The 19,970-nt window shown below is 49.4% G+C and overlaps 1 protein-coding gene across 3 annotated transcripts; it reads left to right on the top strand.

Annotated features, from left to right (window-relative positions):
- The first annotated feature begins 722 nt into the window (after positions 1-722).
- ALAS1 (5'-aminolevulinate synthase 1) lies at positions 723-14,560 on the top strand. Of its 3 annotated transcripts, none has more exons than XM_033424525.2 (11): positions 723-880; positions 1,849-2,067; positions 5,220-5,447; positions 6,220-6,369; positions 6,780-7,002; positions 8,085-8,269; positions 9,117-9,296; positions 9,629-9,793; positions 11,878-12,146; positions 12,864-13,026; positions 14,246-14,560. In XM_033424525.2, exons 2-11 carry the CDS (start codon positions 1,869-1,871, stop codon positions 14,404-14,406), a joined length of 1,923 nt encoding a protein of 640 aa, XP_033280416.1. In that variant the 5' UTR covers positions 723-880; positions 1,849-1,868; the 3' UTR covers positions 14,407-14,560. The 3 variants fall into 3 exon arrangements, with proteins under 3 accessions (XP_033280416.1, XP_049549523.1, XP_033280415.1); XM_033424524.2 differs by lacking the exon at positions 723-880 and adding an exon at positions 1,326-1,477; XM_049693566.1 differs by lacking the exon at positions 1,849-2,067 and having other exon boundaries at positions 742-880.
- Positions 14,561-19,970: the final 5,410 nt, after the last annotated feature.

Below are 19,970 nucleotides of genomic sequence, written 5' to 3'. Positions count from 1 at the left end.
CAACAATAAGAGGCCCGCGTACCGCAAAAAAAAAAAGTAATAATAATAATAATTAATATATGTCAACCCCCAACTATGTGTCAGGCCCCATGCCTCCACCCTCACCTCCCACCCAGTGTGTAGTGTGTGGGTTCCATCCAGCCCTGTTCCTTGTGCTCCTTCTCTGCATCAGGTTAAGTCCCTTTATTTCGGACCAGAAAAATGCCACGGCTGGGTCTCCGTCTGCTTCTCCTCGTCCTCCTCACTACGGATCCCTCCCTCCAGCTCCCTGGTCATCACCCCCAGGACCACTCCATCCTTGGTCAATCCAGCCCCACCTCCTCCGGGAAGCCCTCCGCCATGAAAAAAGCCCCGGGTGGGTCAGATCCTGCTTAAGACCCTGGTCCGGAACTCCTCGTTTCCCCTGCCTCCTCTATATCCAAGGCACCCGTTTTTGCAGCCCTATAACCCCCTGGATACCCTAGAGGCGCTTCCCCTCCGACTCTGCCCTTTTATGCTCCACAAAGGATTCTGAAGCATAGGGTAGTTAGGGGAAGCGGCAAGGTGGTGCAGCATGAAGTCATCCGTCCCCAGCCTTGTTCTTCGTCCTCCCAGCAGGCCGTCCCGGTAAGCCCAGGTCCCACCAGCACAAACCGAGCCTAAGGAGGAGTGCCTTTACGCCCCGCCCCGCCCTTCCAACTTCTGGAGTGCCCCGCGGCACGCCTGCGCGGAGGACGCCCCGGCCCATGGCGCATGCGCAGCTGTCTATCTGTGTATATTAGGACGACTGGGTTCGCGGCCTGAGGATTCTCGCAGATAAGGGCAAGGGTTTGTTTCTACCCTTGTTTGGGTACACGCCGCCGACGCCGCCGACGCCGCCTCCGCCGAGTCTCCCGCGCAGGTGAGGGCCCCGCGCTCTGGATGCGGCGCGGCCGGGGACAACCCCCGCGTGTCCTGCTTGCCTGCGCCCCGCTACTCCGGCCATTGGGACCCCATCCCCCACCGCTCCAATCACCCGCCGCCTCGGGGTCAACTTTCATATGCCCGATCTTCTACCTGATCGGCCCCCTCACGGCGTTCCCCGTTTAATTGACCGCTTTCGAATTCCCTTCTTAGACACCTCCCGTTATTCTCGAGCTCTCGACGCCCCGGGTAACCACAGACCTCCCCTGCCCAGGACCACCACTTTCCACCAGACCCACGGCCCTCATTTTTTAGCCCTTGTCTCTTCCCAGTTAGCCCCAGCGGCGCTTCCCCTCGTATCCCTGGCCTTCTTTATGCCCCCTCCTTTCTCAGTTATGCCCAGTTCACGGAGCTGTAGGGGCATAACCTCGGGGAAATCATGGCCTCAGGAACCCAGGGCCGGACTGGATGCCTTCTTGGGGTCTGGGAGTGTAGGGACCCGGAGAAGATCAGGATCCCTAAGAGTCTTCTCTGCCTTGATGGATGACAGTGGCTTCTTCCCTGGCCTCAGTTCTTCACCTGGGTGGGTGCCAAGGTGTGTTATCTGCACTTCTGCACTGTGTATCTTCCTCAAGGAGCCTCTGACCTCCTAAACCTGTTCCTGACTTGTCCCTCCTGTCCCACCCCCTTGGTTATTGATCATCAGTATTTACCGTATTTGGTAAAGTAGTTTTGCAGGTGCCTTTGTATGGAGCTGGGGAATGAAGGTGATCTGGGTAGAGTGTGGTCACCACTTCTTAGTTGAGTCCCTCGTCAGTGCTGTCCTTAGACATTTTTGAGTGAGACTTGTTAGTATCCCACAGTACACTTGCTATAAATTTCAGGTGACACCTGAACCCAGTGACCTTGGAGTGGTATTTGCGTGATTATTAACAAGTGTTGGTATCACTCCTCATCTTTGTACAGGATCAGTGCACCTCCGGGACATGGAGACTGTTGTTCGCCGCTGCCCATTCTTATCCCGAGTGCCTCAGGCCTTTCTGCAGAAGGCAGGCAAATCTCTATTGTTCTATGCCCAAAACTGCCCTAAGATGATGGAAGTTGGGGCCAAGCCAGCCCCTCGGGCCCTGTCCGCTTCAGCAGTACTCTGCCAGCAGGTCAAAGAAACCCCTCCGGCCAACGAGAGTAAGTGTCCTTAGCAATGAAGTAGAGAGTGGTGATGTTTGCATTCATTACAAGACCCTGGAAGCAATTCTCACGCACAGTGCTGATGAGGGTCACGCGAGGCGGTTACTTGGTGCCAGGGTCAGTTCTCTGCATAGATTATCTCATGGAATTGTCATCCTAACCCCACAAAGTAGGCAGTTTTAGTTTTCACATCTTTAAAGGTGAAACAGTGGCCAGCATTCCACCTTGTGGATTGCGTGTCAGTGTCTGTTGGAGTTTGTGAGTTGTCAGTTCCTCGTTCATGTAAATGTAAAGTTGGAATCTTTATGTAAAGTTGGAATGTAGATGCTTGTAGCTTTTAAAGTTGTGATTTTTTTTCTTCTTTTTTTTTTTTTCCTTGCCTTTGCTATGTTGCCTGACCTGTGCCTTTTGCCCTCAATTCCTTTCTGTGCTATGCCTTCCCAAATTCCTGGTAGTTTCTTATGCAGTCACTTATCATACCTTATCTCTTTGTCTGGCTCCAGACCACATAGGCTATTCCAGGCTAAACCATCTTCAAAGTCAACTCTACCTGTGAGTTTTTCAGTTAGGTTAGGCTACACTGAGGTATCAAGCAACCCCCAAATCTCAGGGCTTAACACATAAAGATTTCTGTCTTGTTCACGCAAGGTCCACTTTGGGTCATCAGGGCAATTCTGTTCTAAGCAGTGACCTGGGGTTCCACACTCTGGTGTCCTACAGCTTTAACTCTGAAATAGGTGGCTTTTGGGTCACTATTGCATAAGGGGAAAGTGAGAGGGTCTCAAACCAGCTCATCTTTTTAAAACTTTTCATAACAGTAAATTTCAATTATGAACAACAATAATCAATCCAGGGCCAATTTTGCTTCACTTGTGTCCCCATTCACCCCGCCTGCTCCCACTGGATTAACTTGAAACTGATTCCAGAAATTTCCTCTGTAAATATCAGTATGCACCTTTAAAAGATATGACTTCTTTCTTTTTTTTGCGGGCGGGAGCACACCACGTGGCATGTGGGATCCTAGTTCCTTAACCAGGGATCGAACCAGTGGAAGCGCGGATTCTTAACCACTGGACCGCCAGGGAAGTCCCTATGAGTTCTTTCTAAAAGCACCATCACAATACCATTATCACACCTAAAAAATGATGCAATTTCCTAATATCATCAAATACTCAGCCCCACCAGCTCTCGGATATTTTAGCCAGGAAGCAACACACAACATCCATTGGCCAGAACTCGTCACACGGCTCCAACTAAATGCACGGATGCTAGTTTTCTCTTTTTTTAATTATGTTTTTTACTGTGGCAAAATGCATATAACATAAAACTTACCATCTCAGCCATTTTTAAGTGTACAGTGGTATTAAGTACATTCATATTGTTCTGCAGCCATCACCACCATCCAGTGTCCAGAACTCTTTTCATTGTCCCAAACTGAAACTCTGAGCCAACTAAATACTAACTCCCCATCCTCCTCCCCCAGATCCTAGCAAACATTATTCTACTTTCTCTCTATGAATTTGACTACTCTAGAAACCTCACATAAGTGGAATCATACAAAATTTGTTAAAGTAGTGATTTTTTTGACACATGTATCTTTTTTTTTTTTTTGGCACGGCTTGTGGGATTTTAGTTCCCCGACCAGGGATCAAACCCAAGCCCCCTGCAGTGGAAGTGCTGAGTCCTAACTACTGGACCACCAGGGAATTCCCTTAACACATGTATCTTTATTTTATATATGAATTTTTAAATTTTGCTTTTAATAAAGACATCAGAGATTTGGTTTTGGTCTGTCTTTGCCAGGAAAGAACGAAGCTTTTCAGATACCACTTAATTCTAGGGAATAATTTACCTTACAGGCTCTGTTAGGTGTGTTCTCTGGATGTGGACTTGTAAGAAAAGAATGTTTTTTACTAGAAAGGATTTAATCCTTTCTAGGATTCCTTTTCCTCTTTACCATTGTTTAGGAGTTAGTTATGTTTTTTACCATTCTGTCCCTAGCAGTAGATTCCTCTTCTGTTCCTGGTTGAGTAAAATGTGACTTATCCACTTGATAGACCGCCATGCATCCATCACAAATGATATTCACAAACTATTTAGTAGCTTATGTAGATCTTTATAATGAAAAGGGCAGAATAAACAAGCATATACAGAATAAGTACAACTTTTTCTAAATCTACACATAAGGGGTAAAGAAAGATAATATGCCAAGTTGTCTGCAATGGTTATGTTTTGAATAATAGAACTCTATTTTTCTAGACCTCCTACAATGAATATGTATTTACTGACTTTTATAGTGAGTGAAATGAACTTGAAAGCAGGTTTTTTTTTAATTTTATTTTTTCACCGCACAGCATGCGGGATCTTAGTTCCCACACCAGGGATTGAACCCCTGCCCCCTGCAGTGGAAGGGTGGAGTCCTAACAACTGAACTGCTGGGGAATTCCCCAGGGCAAGTTTTTTGCTTTCCTTTATAGATTTTAATACAAACTGTATTGAGACACTGCCCAAGTTGTAGGAGAGCCTAGCCTATGACTCACAGGAGGATTCCAGAATGATGAAGAAAGACTTCTCTGGAAGGAAGATGAATGCATTTGCTCAAGGGGAGAGGGAAGTCTAGAAGCTTACCAGCCAACTGCATTAAGTCATGAACTTCTTTGAGGCATTTAGAGAAAACTGGTAGTTTATCTGTTAAGCAATGGCAAGCTTTTTTTGTCAAGAATCTGTTTAGAAAATATTAGCAGAGAAAAAAACCGTATGACCACTTCCAGTTACCTTCAAGAGTGCGTCCTCACATGAAATATGCTGAGTGTACTTGGGGTAGATTTACTGGAAATAATTCAACTCAAGAATGCTGGGCTGTCTAGAACTAGAAAATACTACTTTGGGGATTTATAAGTGAGAAATACTATGGGTTTGAGAGGTAGGTGAACTGTGCCGGTTAACTCTTCACAGGAACATTGTGTCCAGTGAGGCAGATGAGAAAACAGTTGATTTAGCAGAACCTAATAAGAATAAACTTGTCTTTGGATCATGGGATAGAGTAAGTATAAGGTTTGTCTTTGAGGCAACAAGAGAAAGAAACAAGTGGGCTTCTGTGTACCGTGCAACCAGATCTGATGCTTCCGTTTTAACATTTCCCCCCTCAGAGGACAAAACTGCCAAAGCCAAGGTGCAGCAGGCTCCTGATGGATCCCAGCAGACTCCAGATGGCACGCAGCTTCCGTCTGGACACGCCTCCCTTGCCGCGAGCCAGGGCAGTGCGAGCAAATGCCCTTTCCTGGCAGCCCAGATGAGCCAGGGCGGCAGCAGCGTCTTCTGCAAAGCCAGCCTAGAGCTTCAGGAGGATGTGCAGGAAATGCATGCCGTGAGGGAAGGTAAACAGATGACATGAGCCATCAGAAGAGCAAAGAGGTTCTGTGGCTCTTTCAGACCCTCAGATTTATGTGTGAACTATTATTAGGGTAGTATTTGTGTCAGCACCTTCCTGTTTTAGGGCCGAGGAGGAAGGTCATCAAGATAGAGGACTGTATGGCAAAATGTGGGAGTTCTTTTTCTGTGTGTGTGTGTGTGTGTGTGTAGGATGTAACCAGCTTTTACAGTAATTCTTTAATTTCTGAAAATACCCCTCAGGCATAAACTATTACCAGTTGCCCTTTGTTTCTTTCCCACCATTTGGTTGGATAAAAGGTAAAAAACAGTGTTACTGCAGTAAGTGCTAATTTTAGGACTCCCAAGCTGTGTGTCTTAGTGGTGGTCATTGAGTGGCAACCTGAATTCCACTTGTGGCTGTATCCATGGAACACATAAGGTCCCCAGAAATTCTCCCCAGCAGAAATGATACAAGTGGCTGAAATTGTTTTCTGTGAAGAAAATCAGGGTGGGGGGGTGTGATGGGGAAGGCAAACCAGCCAGAAAAAAAAAGCTTTGGACTTTAATGTTCCTCAAAGCTGACTGGTAGCTCTGAAAACAAAACCAAACAGTAACTAAAGAAGAAAAGCTTCATACACTCAGTTACATCTCACTTTCGTTATGATGGGCTATTTTTGTGAACTAGGCAGTAAGCCATTTTTAACAGTATGTCTGGAAGGTATTGTAGACTCAGAATAGAACATTGGTCCCCTTTGCCTCTTGTTACTTTTGTTACAGAGGTTGCCCAAACCTCAGTGAATCCCAGTGTGATTAGTGTGAAGACCGATGGAGGGGAGCTGAGTGGTTTGCTGAAGAACTTTCAGGACATCATGCGAAAGCAACGACCAGAAGGAGTGTCCCACCTTCTTCAAGATAACTTGCCAAAATGTGAGTCTTCTTGTTATTTGCCTGATGCAGGAGAGTTTATAACTTAAACATACATCAGATTAAACGTATAATTGCATGGTGAGTTGTGGATTAAAAGCCATGTCTCTTGCTTGATGCAAGTAGATGCTCTTGGCTATAGTGAATGCCAGTCCTATTGATAGCCTGCCTCATCTCTCTTAATACCTACTGTCTGCTCACGGGGTCAGACATTGTCATTTGAGACATACACAGACTCAAGATAAGGATGTCAAGGAACTTGCCCAGATGAGTACTTAGTACTTAGTACGTTCGTTTGTCCAGAATCTCCTTGCTCCCGAATGGCCAAGCTGGGATTGGAACCTAGGTCTTACACCAAAGCCTAGATGTGCTTTTTAACCGTCAAACTGTACCATCTTTTGTTCGGTTTTTAGCTGTTTCCACTTTTCAGTATGATCATTTCTTTGAGAAGAAAATTGACGAGAAAAAAAATGACCATACCTATCGAGTTTTCAAAACTGTGAACCGGAGGGCGCAGCTCTTCCCCATGGCAGATGACTACTCAGACTCTCTCGTCACCAAAAAGCAGGTGTCCGTCTGGTGTAGCAATGACTACCTAGGAATGAGTTGCCACCCACGGGTGTGTGGAGCCGTCATGTAAGTAGCCTTCAGTTTTCAGATGTCACTGGCACGTCACTGGCATGACTTAGCAAGACACTGATGATTTATAGAAATTGGATCTTTTATGGGGGGGATATTCAGCAGCTGAGAGTGTGCCATAGCAAAATGCTCTTCTTAGCCTTTAAAAATAGGTACAGGTTACTTTCAGAGAAACTCTAATGTGTGAGTAGTTGGTGGAGCCCCTTCGTGAGAGTTTTTTCTGGGCTCATTGACTACACATGTCCACTTACTACCCCTCCACAGGCAAGTGTTGCACAGAGGCTTCCTGGCTTGTGGCTGTGGGTGGAGAAATACAAATCGAGCAGCACTGGATGGTAGAGGGACTGCCCTGGTGGTACAGTGGTTAGGACTCCACGCTCCCAGTGCAGGGGGCCCGGGTTCAGTCCCTGGTCAGGGAACTAGATCCCACATGCATGCTGCAACTAGGGAACTAGATCCCACATGCATGCTGTAACTAAGAGTTCACACACGACAACTAAGGAGGCTGCTTGCTGCAACTAAGACCCAGTGCAACCAAATAAATAAATATTAAAAAAAAAAAAAAAGGGCTGGTAGAGCTCGTCGTTCATGTCCTTCAGGAGGTTTGCCATGGCTAGGAACACTTGAGAGAGTTGCTGGTCAAACTCTCCAAGCAGGCTTGCTAGAGAGAGCCCAGTCTGAGGTTTAGTAATAGAGATAGCCTAACATCACGGGACTGGTTCACAAAGAGTTTAGGTAGCCACCATTCAAGATGTCCCTCTAGAGCCTGAGGTCGTGTTATTGGAGAAAAAGATGTTTGTCAGAGAAAAGAAATCTCAGTAAGTTAACTAAAACTCAACTAAGATTGTTAACACTTGCTCTTGATGTTCCCTAGAGGCCTCATCACCCTGGTGTTGAGACCTTCTCCCGCCCAGTCTAGAGATGAAGTGGGTTGAAACTTGTGTGAACTTCTGGTTCACAGGGAGAGAGGTGCTACAACAACATCAGTTTCAGTCTCCTGGATCCTGGAGGGAGGAATGTTCACGTCGTATTCAGAACCATGAGATTTATTTTCTGTCTGCTCTTTTTTTTTTTAAAAGGGACACTTTGAAACAGCATGGTACTGGAGCAGGGGGTACTAGAAATATTTCTGGAACTAGTAAATTCCACGTGGACCTGGAGCAGGAGCTGGCTGACCTCCACGGGAAAGATGCAGCACTCCTGTTTTCCTCGTGCTTTGTGGCCAACGACTCGACCCTCTTCACTCTGGCTAAGATGATGCCAGGTAGGAAGCTGTCATGGGCGCCTTAGAGTTTTCTGGCTTTCTTAGTAGTAACAGGAATATTGACAACAAAGAAAGCTTACCAGAACCACTCAAGAGTTATGATAGTAACTGGAAGCATTTGTTCTTGAACTGAGCATAAAGTGTTAACTGTACATTATAAATGCCGGTAGAACATGATAACGATAAAGAATCAGATTTGCAGGGCTTGTCTTTAAGCTAATTGCTTCCAGTGTGCTTTGTACTCTAAGAAAATCCTTTGGAGAATTCTCTTAATTATGTGTAGTTATCTTTCTTTCTTAAAAAAAAATTAATTTATTTTTGGCTGCATTGGGTCTTCGTTGCTGCGCGCGGGCTTCTCATTGTGGTGGCTTCTCTTATGGTGGAGCATGGGCTCTAGGCGCACGGGCTTCAGTAGTTGTGGCTCGCTGGCTTCAGTAGTCGTGGCACGTGGGCTCAGTAGTTGTGGCATGCAGGCTCTAGAGCACAGGCTCAGTAGTTGTGGCACACGGGCTTAGCTGCTCCGCAGCATGTAGGATCTTCCCAAACCAGGGATCGAACCCGTGTCCCCTGCAATGGCAAGCCCTGTAGTTATCTTCCATTGAGTTTGGAGTGAGACAGCCAGATTTAAAAGCCGATTAGTTGCATGCCACTGGGTTATTTTATACCTATGGGCCTTCTCAGAGGAGAAGCACTAGTTAGTTATTTTTCCAGGAAGAAACTGCCACACAGGGTCTTTTTCCTACTGGGCAAAGCAACATTTTCAGGTCAAAGTCTGTTGTCCTTGACTGTCGAGGAAATAATTTGTCTTTGGTGCAGATGACAATAAATAGCATTTTTGTGTTGTTAGGCTGTGAGATTTACTCTGATTCTGGGAACCATGCCTCCATGATCCAAGGGATTTGGAACAGCCGAGTGCCAAAGTACATCTACCGCCACAATGATGTCAACCACCTCCGAGAACTGCTGCAGAGGTCTGACCCTGCCGTCCCCAAGATTGTCGCATTTGAAACCGTCCACTCAATGGACGGTAAGTCTAGGTAGAGGCCAATCTGAAATCTTAAATGAAAACAAGGCCTGAACTTCTTAAAAGTGTGATATTTATTTCATTTTTGTAGTTTCTTTTCACTTTGCCAGGATTTTGTAGTTGCGGGACACTGTATAGATTGGGATGAATGTAGATATTCTACTCTGGCTTTTACTAGGCTCCAAACCCCAAGGTAATCCAGAAACTGGGGGAAGTTAATTGGTTTCCCCAATGTTAAAAATATCTTAGAACGTACGTTGTTGTGTTGTAACTCTTACCAAAACAGAAATTCGTGAAATAGCAAGCACTTCAACGCGGTCTGTGGTCTCTCCTAGGGGCAGTGTGCCCACTGGAAGAGCTGTGTGACGTGGCCCACGAGTTTGGAGCAATCACCTTTGTGGATGAGGTCCATGCGGTTGGGCTGTACGGGGCTCAAGGAGGAGGGATTGGCGATCGGGATGGAGTTATGCCAAAAATGGACATCATTTCTGGAACACTTGGTATGTACACTCTGCATAGTCTGTAATCTGCACTAAAATTACCTTCTTCTAACAAGGCCAAGGACTACTGGTCTAACAGGTCAGGTGAGGAGATGGTCTGATAGCATCTAAAGCCTGGGTCACTTTTTTGAGTGAGTTTTTCTTTCCTCAGTGAGTGGTGGCACAGCTTATCAGAATCCCTTGAGTCATGGCATGGCCCCCAGAATCAAAGTAAATCTCACAGCCTAACATGATAGAAGTACCATTTGTTGCCATCTGAGCTCATTCCAAACATAGTTGTGGCTTTAGGTATACGCCGTGGCAACAGCCTTTACTCTCTGTGAGTCAGATTTTTCCCTTATATTAAAAAAAAATAAAAAAGAAGAATTTTAGTGCTTTTCTCCTAGAGCTGCAGGTAAGGCATTGTGCTGTGAAGCACTGAGCTCTGTGCCTACCAGGTGGGAACATTCCAGTTCACCTGGCTACTTTGTATTTCCTCTGCTCCTCCCAATAGAGAGGCCGTGTCTCTTGGAGCAACTCCAGACTCTTCCAGACTCCATAGCCATGCTGCCTGCTGGGTGTAAATCTTGCATGCTTAATAACTCACTAGCTGTGTGACCTTGGGTTTGTGGTTAACTTCTCTGTGCCTCAGTTTCCTCATCAATATGATGGAGGTAACAATAGAACCCACCTCAGCTTGGAGAAGATAAATGAACTGTATACAAACAATTACTGTAGACGTTCTTTTGTCTATGAGGTAAAAATGTAAACTGTACAAATTTTTTTGGCTGCATTGGGTCTTTGTTGCTGCACACAGGCTTTCTCTAGTTGCGGCGAGTGGGGGCTACTCTTCATTGCGGTGGGCATGCTTCTCATTGAGGTGGCTTCTCTTGTTGCAGAGCACGGGCTCTAGGCACACGGGCTTCAGTAGTTGTGGCACGAGGGCTCAGTAGTTGTGGCGTGCAGGCTCAGTAGTTGTGGCACACGGGCTTAGTTGCTCCACAGCATGTGGGATCTTCCCGGACCAGGGCTCGAACCCGTGTCCCCTGCATTGGCAGGCGGATTCTTAACCATTGCACCACCAGGCAAGTCCAACTGTACAAATCTGAGGATTTCAAAAGTTAGTAAGGCAGCTGGAGACCATGTAGTGTTTAGCTAAAGTGCCACTTTACAGCCTGCAGTTGGTAAAGGAAGGGCAGGCAAAAAAGAGCGTCCTTCGGTACCGTGAAGGGGCGTGAGAACGTCGTGCAGACCAGTAGAGCCTGGGGCCTCGCAGGGCAGAGCCTTGCCAAGAGGAAAGCTCTTGTTCATGCGTCCTAATTCCAGCAGCCCTTTTCTTGTAAAGAGCTCTTATGACGTGGGCTCTTTGGAGGTATGGTCACTGTGAGATGAAAAGGGCTGGAGAGAGAGATTTTCCACTGTCAGAGACTATACCAACCCAGCAGTGCGTGGGGCTCAAGCAAGACTGTTAATTACAGAACATAATGTTAAGATCAAGGAGGACTCTTCTGGAGTCATTAATCCTGAAACCCGAGATACCGATTATACAAGGGGACTTAACAAGAATTGAAAAACGAGGCCGGCCCTAAATCAACCCTAACAGGGTCTGAGTTTCCATATTTATCCAGCAAACACTCCTTGTCAGAGTTTTGTGGTTACTTAAGTAGAAATTAATACCAGCCCTGCCAAAACAGTTAATGTCTTAGCTGGGTGACATTCCGGCCTCAGGGGTAATTCTCACAGTGAGCCCCCCGCTCAGACCCTGTCCTGGAGCAGGCGCAATGCAGCGCGAGGGGGAATGCAGCCAGCCTGGGTGGGAAGGGAGGTGGCACGTGGGGTTCAGGCACGCTGTGATCAGTCGCCGGTGCCAGGCCTGGTCTGGAGACCTGTGCTTTGATCCTGGTCAGACACCAGCTTGGTCTTGTGACTTTGGTCAAGACCCTTTCATAACGTTCTCAGCTTTTTCCCGTTTGGAAATGGGCTTGATTTGAGTCTTAGGGCAAACAAAGATGAGGAAGAGAAGAGTGAGTGCTCTGAGGCTCTGCAGCCCCTGGCTGTGCACACTTAGGGCAGTTGCTGTAATAAATGAGCCTGTCTCCTCCCAGGCAAAGCCTTTGGCTGTGTTGGAGGGTACATCGCCAGTACGAGTTCCCTGATCGACACCATCCGGTCCTATGCGGCGGGCTTCATCTTCACCACCTCCCTGCCGCCCATGCTGCTGGCTGGAGCGCTGGAGTCTGTGCGGATCCTGAAGAGCACCGAGGGCCGGGTGCTTCGGCGCCAACACCAGCGCAACGTCAAGCTCATGAGGCAGATGCTGATGGACGCCAGCCTCCCAGTCGTCCACTGCCCCAGTCACATCATCCCCGTCCGGGTAATGAGCGGCCTGTGATTGGACTCGCTGGGGGCCGGGGCTCCGCACTCAACGGGAGATGTCCTGGTTCATGCCTTCCTGAAGTTGGGCTGCGGCGGGGTGACTGCCAGGGCGAGGGACTGTAGCCAGTGGCCCTCTGCCGTGTTTCTGCCTTTGGTTGACTTCACAATGAGAATGAAGCCTTTGAACCCAGCAGGCTGGAGCAGAGGTTCCTCCTCCAGAGCACTAGCCTTGACAGGGTAAACACAGAGCTCGTATCTGGAAAGCTCCGGAAGCCTGAGCTTGGCTAGCTTTGAAGTATGGCTTTCTATTCATTTAATTTTGAAATGGGTCTTGCTTTGCCTGCTACAAAGGGTAGCCCTGTTGGTGTCACAGTTGAATTCATCTGAGTAGTGGAGCTGGTATAAAAGCTGCCTTATCCCCAGGATGCACACGTCCAACTACCGTCATACTGGGGTCACAGAAGCTCCCATTTCCCCCATTCGGAGTCTGGGTGGGAGATCAGTGTGAAATTTACTTCTAATATGGTTTCAGTTCTCTGGTCTGTAGTGAACAACACTGGACCCTTTAAGTCGCAGGTGTCTGGGCAGCGCTTTACCTCTGTGCCAGGCTTGCATACGCGGCTCCAGCCTGAGCCACGTGGGCACGCGTGTCACTAGTCTGCTAAGAGGTGGTCCATCCGGTTCTGGTCTTACCTTCTGTTATCATCAAACTTAGGTTGCAGATGCTGCTAAAAACACGGAGGTCTGTAATGAGCTAATGAGCAGACATAACATCTATGTCCAAGCGATCAATTACCCCACGGTGCGCCGGGGGGAGGAGCTGCTGCGCATCGCCCCCACGCCCCACCACACACCACAGATGATGAACTACTTCGTGGGTGAGTAGCCAGGGAGCCGCCAGCACCTCATGGGAGAGTGGCATGAAGCTGTCTTTTCAGTGTCTATAATTGAAGCCATTCAGAGTCGTTCAGATTTGTCTCTTCTTTTTTCCAAGTAATTCAGAATGTTCTCAGATGGTATAAAACTGTAAAAGACACTTAGTCGTTTGCGTTCACTTCGGGAGGGTGCAGTCATTTGGGAAGTGCTGAGGGAGGCTGCTAATCCACTCACTGTTCCCATGCCCCTGTCTGTGTGACTCAAGGATGCCCGGTCACGGCTGTTGCGGGAGAGATGCCTCTGAAGGCCTAAGTCTGCCCAGGCCTCCAGAGCTGAGCTCTGTACTTCTCTCTGTTCTCTGAACCAACTCCACACAAACCCCTTCTGATGAGAGTCATTGTTCAGCATTTTATATTCTCATAGTTCTGTAGAAGCCAGTCCTTCACCCCCCCGCATCCACCTAAAGGCAGAGACCAACGGGCTGCTCCTGGTTGCCTCTGCCTCAGAGGTGCGTTCTGCTCCTGAGCCGCCACCCCTGTCCGAGGTGTTTCCCCTGCCTGGAGCCTTTAGGGCTGCTCTGCTAGGCGTGCTCAGCCCGACACAGTGGAGCCATGTGGGAGCAACTTCTTTCCTGAAGGCATGTAAAGGAAAGCCAGAGTTGGGTTTTGTTTCTCTTTTTTTTTTTTTTTTTTATAACAGCCTATTAAGATGGAATTCACATACCGCAAACTCCACCCTTTCAACGTATGAAATTCAGTGGTTTTTAGGTAATGTGGTGCAACTGTCACCACTCTGATTCCAGAACATTTTCATCACCTCAAAGAGAAACTGCACACCCCTTAGCAGCCCCTCCCCAGCTCCCGCCCCCGCCAGCCATCAGCCCTGATCCACTCTGCCTGTGCGCTACATTTTACGTAGGTGGAACATGTGGCCCTTTATGCCCGGCTTCTTTCAGGGCATAGTGCTCTCAAGGTTCAGCCATGTTGTAGCATGAATCAGCACTTCATTTCTTTTTATTACCAAATAATCTTCCTTGGCACAGATCTACCACATTTTGTTTATCCATCAATTGACGGATGTTTGGGTTATTTCCACTTTTTGACTATTACGAAAATAATGCTGCTGTGAACATTTGTGTGCAAGTTTTTGTTGGGGGCATGTGTCTCCATTTGTCTTGGGTATGTACTGCCTTTAATTTTTAAAAGCTGTTCCTCCTCACAGAGAATCTGCTGGCCACGTGGAAGCGAGTTGGGCTGGAGCTCAAGCCACATTCCTCAGCCGAGTGCAACTTCTGCAGGAGGCCGCTGCATTTCGAAGTGATGAGCGAAAGAGAGAAATCCTACTTCTTTGGTATGAGCAAGCTGGTGTCTGCTCAGGCCTGAGTGTGTCGCGCCCTCAATTACTCCACCTAACCCCAGGCCACATTGTATCCAGGTAGTCAGTTCTCCAGAATTGTCTTTGTATGTGAATTAAATTATATTAAATTTTAATCTGTAGTAAACGTGTAGTCCTGAAAATAAATTCTTGTCTAAATCATGGGTCCTCTTTTCATTGGCTCCTGAATCAAAAAATCATTCATCCCTTTAAACTTGGTCTGTATTGTTGAGATGTATGAAGTATATAAAAACATCCTGGTCCTCTGGGAGTGGCTCCAGACCCTGCTGGGATAGCAGGACCTCCCAGTCCGCAGGAAGCTAGCAGGTCTTTAATGCGAGCCAGGTGGTGGCGCAGCTGCGCCCCAGCCTGAGCAGTTCTGAGAGCAGTCACCACAGGGCACCACACGGCGGCTGTTTCACTCCGAGCCTCTCCCCACACCTTACGTGCAGTCTGCGCTGCAGCGGCTTCTCCCCTTCCGCTTTCCCTTCCCAGCCACTGCCTCCCTCTCACACTTCCCTGTGAAAGTTGGGCAGTCGGGCTTGTCTGTCACCAGCAGGTCCTCCAGCGCCAGCTGCACCTGTGATCGCGCCCCTCCCCTCAAAGTGGAGGCGTTTGTGCTCCTTCCCCTGACTCGTGCCCCTCATGTTCTGGGTCCCCTGGCTTCTCGTGCATTCCTGCAACTATCTCTTGCCTTCTCCCCATTGGCCTGCAGCAGGCTCTCACCCATCCTAAAAATAAAACAGGCTCTCCCTCAGTCTTGACCCCCATCTAGCTGCTGCCTCTGTTCTGCTCCTTTTCTGTTTAGCCCTCCCCACTTGGTCCTTCAGCCTGTTCCTTGTGGAGGCCGCTCTTTTCTTGCCACGTCTTGCTTCTTGCCAAATCCAGTGGCCTCCTGTTTTCCTTTCATTGGATCTCCCAGTAGTGTTTGAGGTGGTTGTCCTTGGCCTTTTTACAGCTTCCTCTAAGCTTCCGTGCCACTGACCTCTCCTGATTGCCCTCCTCCTTCCTGAACTGGTCCTTCTCTGAACATTGAGGACCCCCTGGGTTCATCTCTAACTGCATGTAACCCTTCCCCTCCCTGCACAGGATCTCCCCCAGCCCTGGGTTTCCAGTTCCAGCTGTACGTCACTGAGGGCCAGCAAACAAGCACCTGAACCACGCAGCTCCTGAGGGCGCCCTGGGTCTGCCCACTCCTCCCCTTCCTGCCTTTCTCCTCATCTTCCCTCATCTACCCAGTTACTCCCGCCTCTCATGTGGAAAACAACTCTGTCTTGCCCACGCGTGACACTGTTAGCAAGTCGTGTACGTCTTACCTCAAAGATACACCTCAGGCCAGGCCACTTCCTGTCACCTCCCACTGCTACCATCCTGCTCGTGCCACCATCATCCTGGCACCCGCCCCAGCCTCTACCCCACACAGCAGCCTGAGAGGGCTTTTTAAAAACAATGGAGTTCCGTGGCGGTCCAGTGGTTAGGACTTGGCGCTTACACTGACGGAGCCCGGGTTTGATCCCTAGTTGGGGAACTAGGATCCCGTGCAGTACAGCCTAAAAAACATATATATCACATCCTGTCCCTCCCCTGTAGAAAATTTTTCTGGGTCTTCGAATCGCACTCATTAAATTCTAGATTGTCACACAGACTGATGATATTCTCTGGGATCAGGATCCCATCCAGCTCTGCAGCCTCATCTCCCATCCCACCCCAATCTGTTCACTCTGCCTCACGTGTGGGAGCATACTCCTGGGCCTCAAATACCCACGGACGTTCTCACCAGCTTCCAGACCTCGGTGTCGTTAGCCATTGTTTCTGTCCTGGATTTCTCTTCCCTGGATCGTGGTGTGGATGCCTCTCCTCACACAGGACAAGGGTCCGCGAGGAGACCTTCCCTGAGCCCCCGGACTAAGGCAGCCCCTCCTGTGTTCTCACCATCACTTGGCCTCCCCCCGGGCTGCCCTTCACAGCCTTGGTCACCACCCCTGTTGACCATTTCCCTGTCATTCTCCTTGCTTGTCTCTCCCCAATGCCGTGCACTGTACCTGACACACACAGTGGACATTGAGCAAATGTGTTGAGTGAACGAAAGGGGACTGTCTCAGCTGTAACGAAACACCACAGACTGCGGGGCTTAAACAACAAACATTTGTTTCTCACCATTCTGGAGACTGGAAGTCGCGGTCAAGGTGCCAGCAGATTCAGTTCCTGGTGACAGCCCTCTCCCTGGCCTCCACGCAGCTGCTTTCCCGCTATAAATGTACGTGACCTTTCCCTCTTCCTCTTCTTATAAGACGACTAACCCCACCACAACAGGCCCACCTGCTGCCCTAATTTAAATCTAATTACCTTCCAAAGGCCCCACCTCCAAACGCCATCACCTGGGGGTTATTGTTTCAACCCATGGGAGGACAAACATTCAGCCCATAATAGGGACCAGTGAGAACACCCAAGGCTACTTTACCAGAAAGAATAGGTGAGCCAAAGATGGAGGACACAGAGCCTCCTGGCCTCGCTGGCCTGTCTCAGCTCCAGGGGTAGCTGGGGGTGGCCCCATGCCCCTAATCAGCCCAGGCACTGAGAGAGCTCGCTGAGCCCTGGTCCCATCAGATAAAGCCACACACCTGGGCAGGCCGCTGGGCGTGATGGAAGTCACGTCCCCTTGGAAAAACCATGCGGTCCTTTCTGCTCAGGAAACACGCCTCACTCAGCCTTCCCAGCTCTGTTCCCTCACGAAAGCCTTCAGGGCCTTTCCATTGTCCTACACGTTCCCACGCCTGGAACTCCCTCCACCTCCTTTCCGCCCAGTGTGGTTTCCCCTCTACCTTGGGTGGCGTTTCTCTCTGAATGCTTAATGAGACCCACCTTCCTTCTCATTAAGACTCAGAGCCAGCTGGGTCAACAAGGTCATGAGCTCAACTTCTCCTTGCTGCTGGTGGTTATGAGAACAAAGGATGATGGAATGTTCTGGAGGGCGTGGATGGATTTATCAACTGCTTACACAGGAGAAGCTTGGCTTCTAATAAGAATCCAAGTGTGAAAATGTATGATGTCATGGAAGTTTCCCAAGAATATTTAGAAGCCTAGGGTGTTAAATAAAATGTATTGGGGGGAAAGGGAGAGCTGTAGCTTAGAACCTTAGCAGGTAGCATTTCCTTACATTTACATTTCTTCACGTCAAGTTGTCCTAAGTCTCATGCCCTCTACTTGTCTAGCACACACTGCTCCCCAACAACAAAGAAGCACAAGGAGGCAACACCAGGGTCCGCAGGCACCCCAGTCCTCCTCCCAGCTTCACGAGCCTCTGATTCAACCACATTTACCTCCAAACCCCGTTCAGTGCTCTGGGCAGGGGCCCTGATTCAGGAGGGTCCATCTCTGGGTGGAGAGAGAAAATCTCGAAGCCACATCAGCCAGTTGTCCTCAGCATAAGTCCCTTACCTAATAAGGACCACCAAGGACCCGCTAGGTTTCCCAGACTTTACACACATTACCACAAACCCTTGTAACAGCCTGCAGAGTAACTCTGGCCATCCCTATTTTCAGATGAGCAAACAGACTCTGCAAGGTAGGTCACCTGCACAGGATAACCCAAATGGCAGAGCTGGTGATCGCCCCAGGTAATCTGACCTGAGGCCCATCTCTTCCACAGCCTTGCAGAGCTGCGTTGTGGGCAGTGTCGAGGATGTCCAGCAGTGTGGAGGAGAGGGCTGGGAGCCAGCCATGAGCACCCTTCCCGACCACCGTATATCCCTCCCAGCTCCTAGCGCCCCCTGTGGGGCCTGGGTTAGTGGCTCTGTCCCCGACGCCATAGACAGCAGCAGAGCCTTTCCCTGCAGATTGAACCAAGCACCACGGACCCGTAGACTCACTTAAGCGGAGCCCAACAGTGTTCCTACCATAGCCCCCATGCTTCATCTCCTCTTCTTCTGAATCCTCAGCCCCAAAAGAACCAGGTCTGGGAGCGTGAGCGAGTGACCGTGTATGTGGAGGCTCTAGCTGGGAACTACCCAAGGGCAGACTCTGCTGGTCTGAGACAGGCAAATCGTGCTTCCCACATGCAAAATGTGGTGCCCTGGACAGGGCCCTGCCTCCTGCTCCAGATGTTGCCAGAGCGGTCTCAGAGCCACTCAGCAGGGGCCTCCCCCAAGACTCCAGCCTGGGGGAAGGATGGTTCCTGTTTTCTTTTCTCCCCAGGCATGGGCCACGGAAGCTCATGGGGCCACGCTATAACTTCAGCCTGCCCTTCCAGAAGCCGGATTGGGTCAGGGCCCTTGTGGGGCTTCTGATAGGTGGGTCAGAGATCCTCCTCTCTCTTTCTTTCAGGCAGGCAGATAATAGGGGATGCCAGCCCCCTGCAGGAACCCCTATACCCAGGTCAGAAAGGAGAAGGAAACCTATATTTCTCTCCCAGCTGTGGCCTGGAGGGAGGGGAAAAAGCAGCCTCCCAGCCCCACCAGGGCTGCAAAATTAGCCAAGTCTGCATGAGCTCCAACCTTCCAGCCCAGAGGCCCTGAGCTGCCCCAAACTGGCCTGGGCCAGCCGGTTCCACTCTCCCACCGCCCCAGGCCCCAGCTCTGACTGAGAGGCTGCAAGTGTCTCCTCTGCTCCTCGAAGGGTAGATTTACTTGTGGGGATGGTGAGGCAGCCGGCCTGGGCAAAGCACCACAAGAACTGTGGGCCTGACAGAACCCACAACTCCCCAAACACTTGTGGAGACCGTGAACAGGTTGTCTCCAAACACTGGGCATGTGGGCATCAAGGCTCCTGGCAGTATCCCAAAATCTATACTGAAATCTAGTATCAAAACTAGAAACACACACACATACTCCATCCTGGCTGCAACTCTCACCTAAGTGCAGTCAGCTGTGAGAGGTGGCGGGTCATCTAGGTGTCCATTTGATGTCAGAACAGAGAGACTCAGCATGTGCTCTAGGTGGAAACAGAAAGGGATGGATTGTGAGCTCACCCTAGAATCTTCCCTGACTCTCAGCTCGCTGCTGCCAGGATTCACCCGCAGGCCTTCCTCTCCCCAGCCTGGACCAGCCTCCTGGGTGCAGCACAGAAATGGCCACCAGAGGGCGCAATCACCCCTCTGAACTTGCCTCAAATCTTCCCTATCTCCTTAGGAATGGACATTCCCCAGGGCCGCTGCCTCCAAGGAATCTGGCACCAGTCAGAAATGAAGGGGGCCTGCAGGTTCTCTGCCCTTGAGGCAGCTTCAGTTCCATCTGGTGAGGGAGGCAGATCCTGAGACCAGTTCCAGAGGAATGCTGAGCTCGGTAGGCCTGGGCATCTGGGGAGGGGTTGACAGGGGCAGAAGACCCAGCCTGCTCTCTGGGAAAGACCAAGGCCGCACTCGGTGACCTTCCTCAGACTCCCCTGAAAAGATGCCAGTGAACACAATTGCCCTTAGCATCTTCCCTCCCCTGCGGACCCATGCCCCGTGGGCCCTCCCTTTTTCTCCATGACAATTACCCCCAAATCACCTCTTGCTCCCCTTCATTTTAGGAAGGCCTGGAGAATTCTCCCCTTTTCCTCCCACTCACACCTCCAGTGAGCTCAGGGTTAGGGG

The sequence above is a fragment of the Orcinus orca genome, chromosome 10 (assembly GCF_937001465.1).
Source record: "Orcinus orca chromosome 10, mOrcOrc1.1, whole genome shotgun sequence".
NCBI classification, from domain to species: Eukaryota; Metazoa; Chordata; class Mammalia; order Artiodactyla; family Delphinidae; genus Orcinus; species Orcinus orca.
The sequence above is the reverse complement of the archived record's forward strand: the minus strand, read 5'-3'. Positions and strand labels throughout refer to the sequence as shown.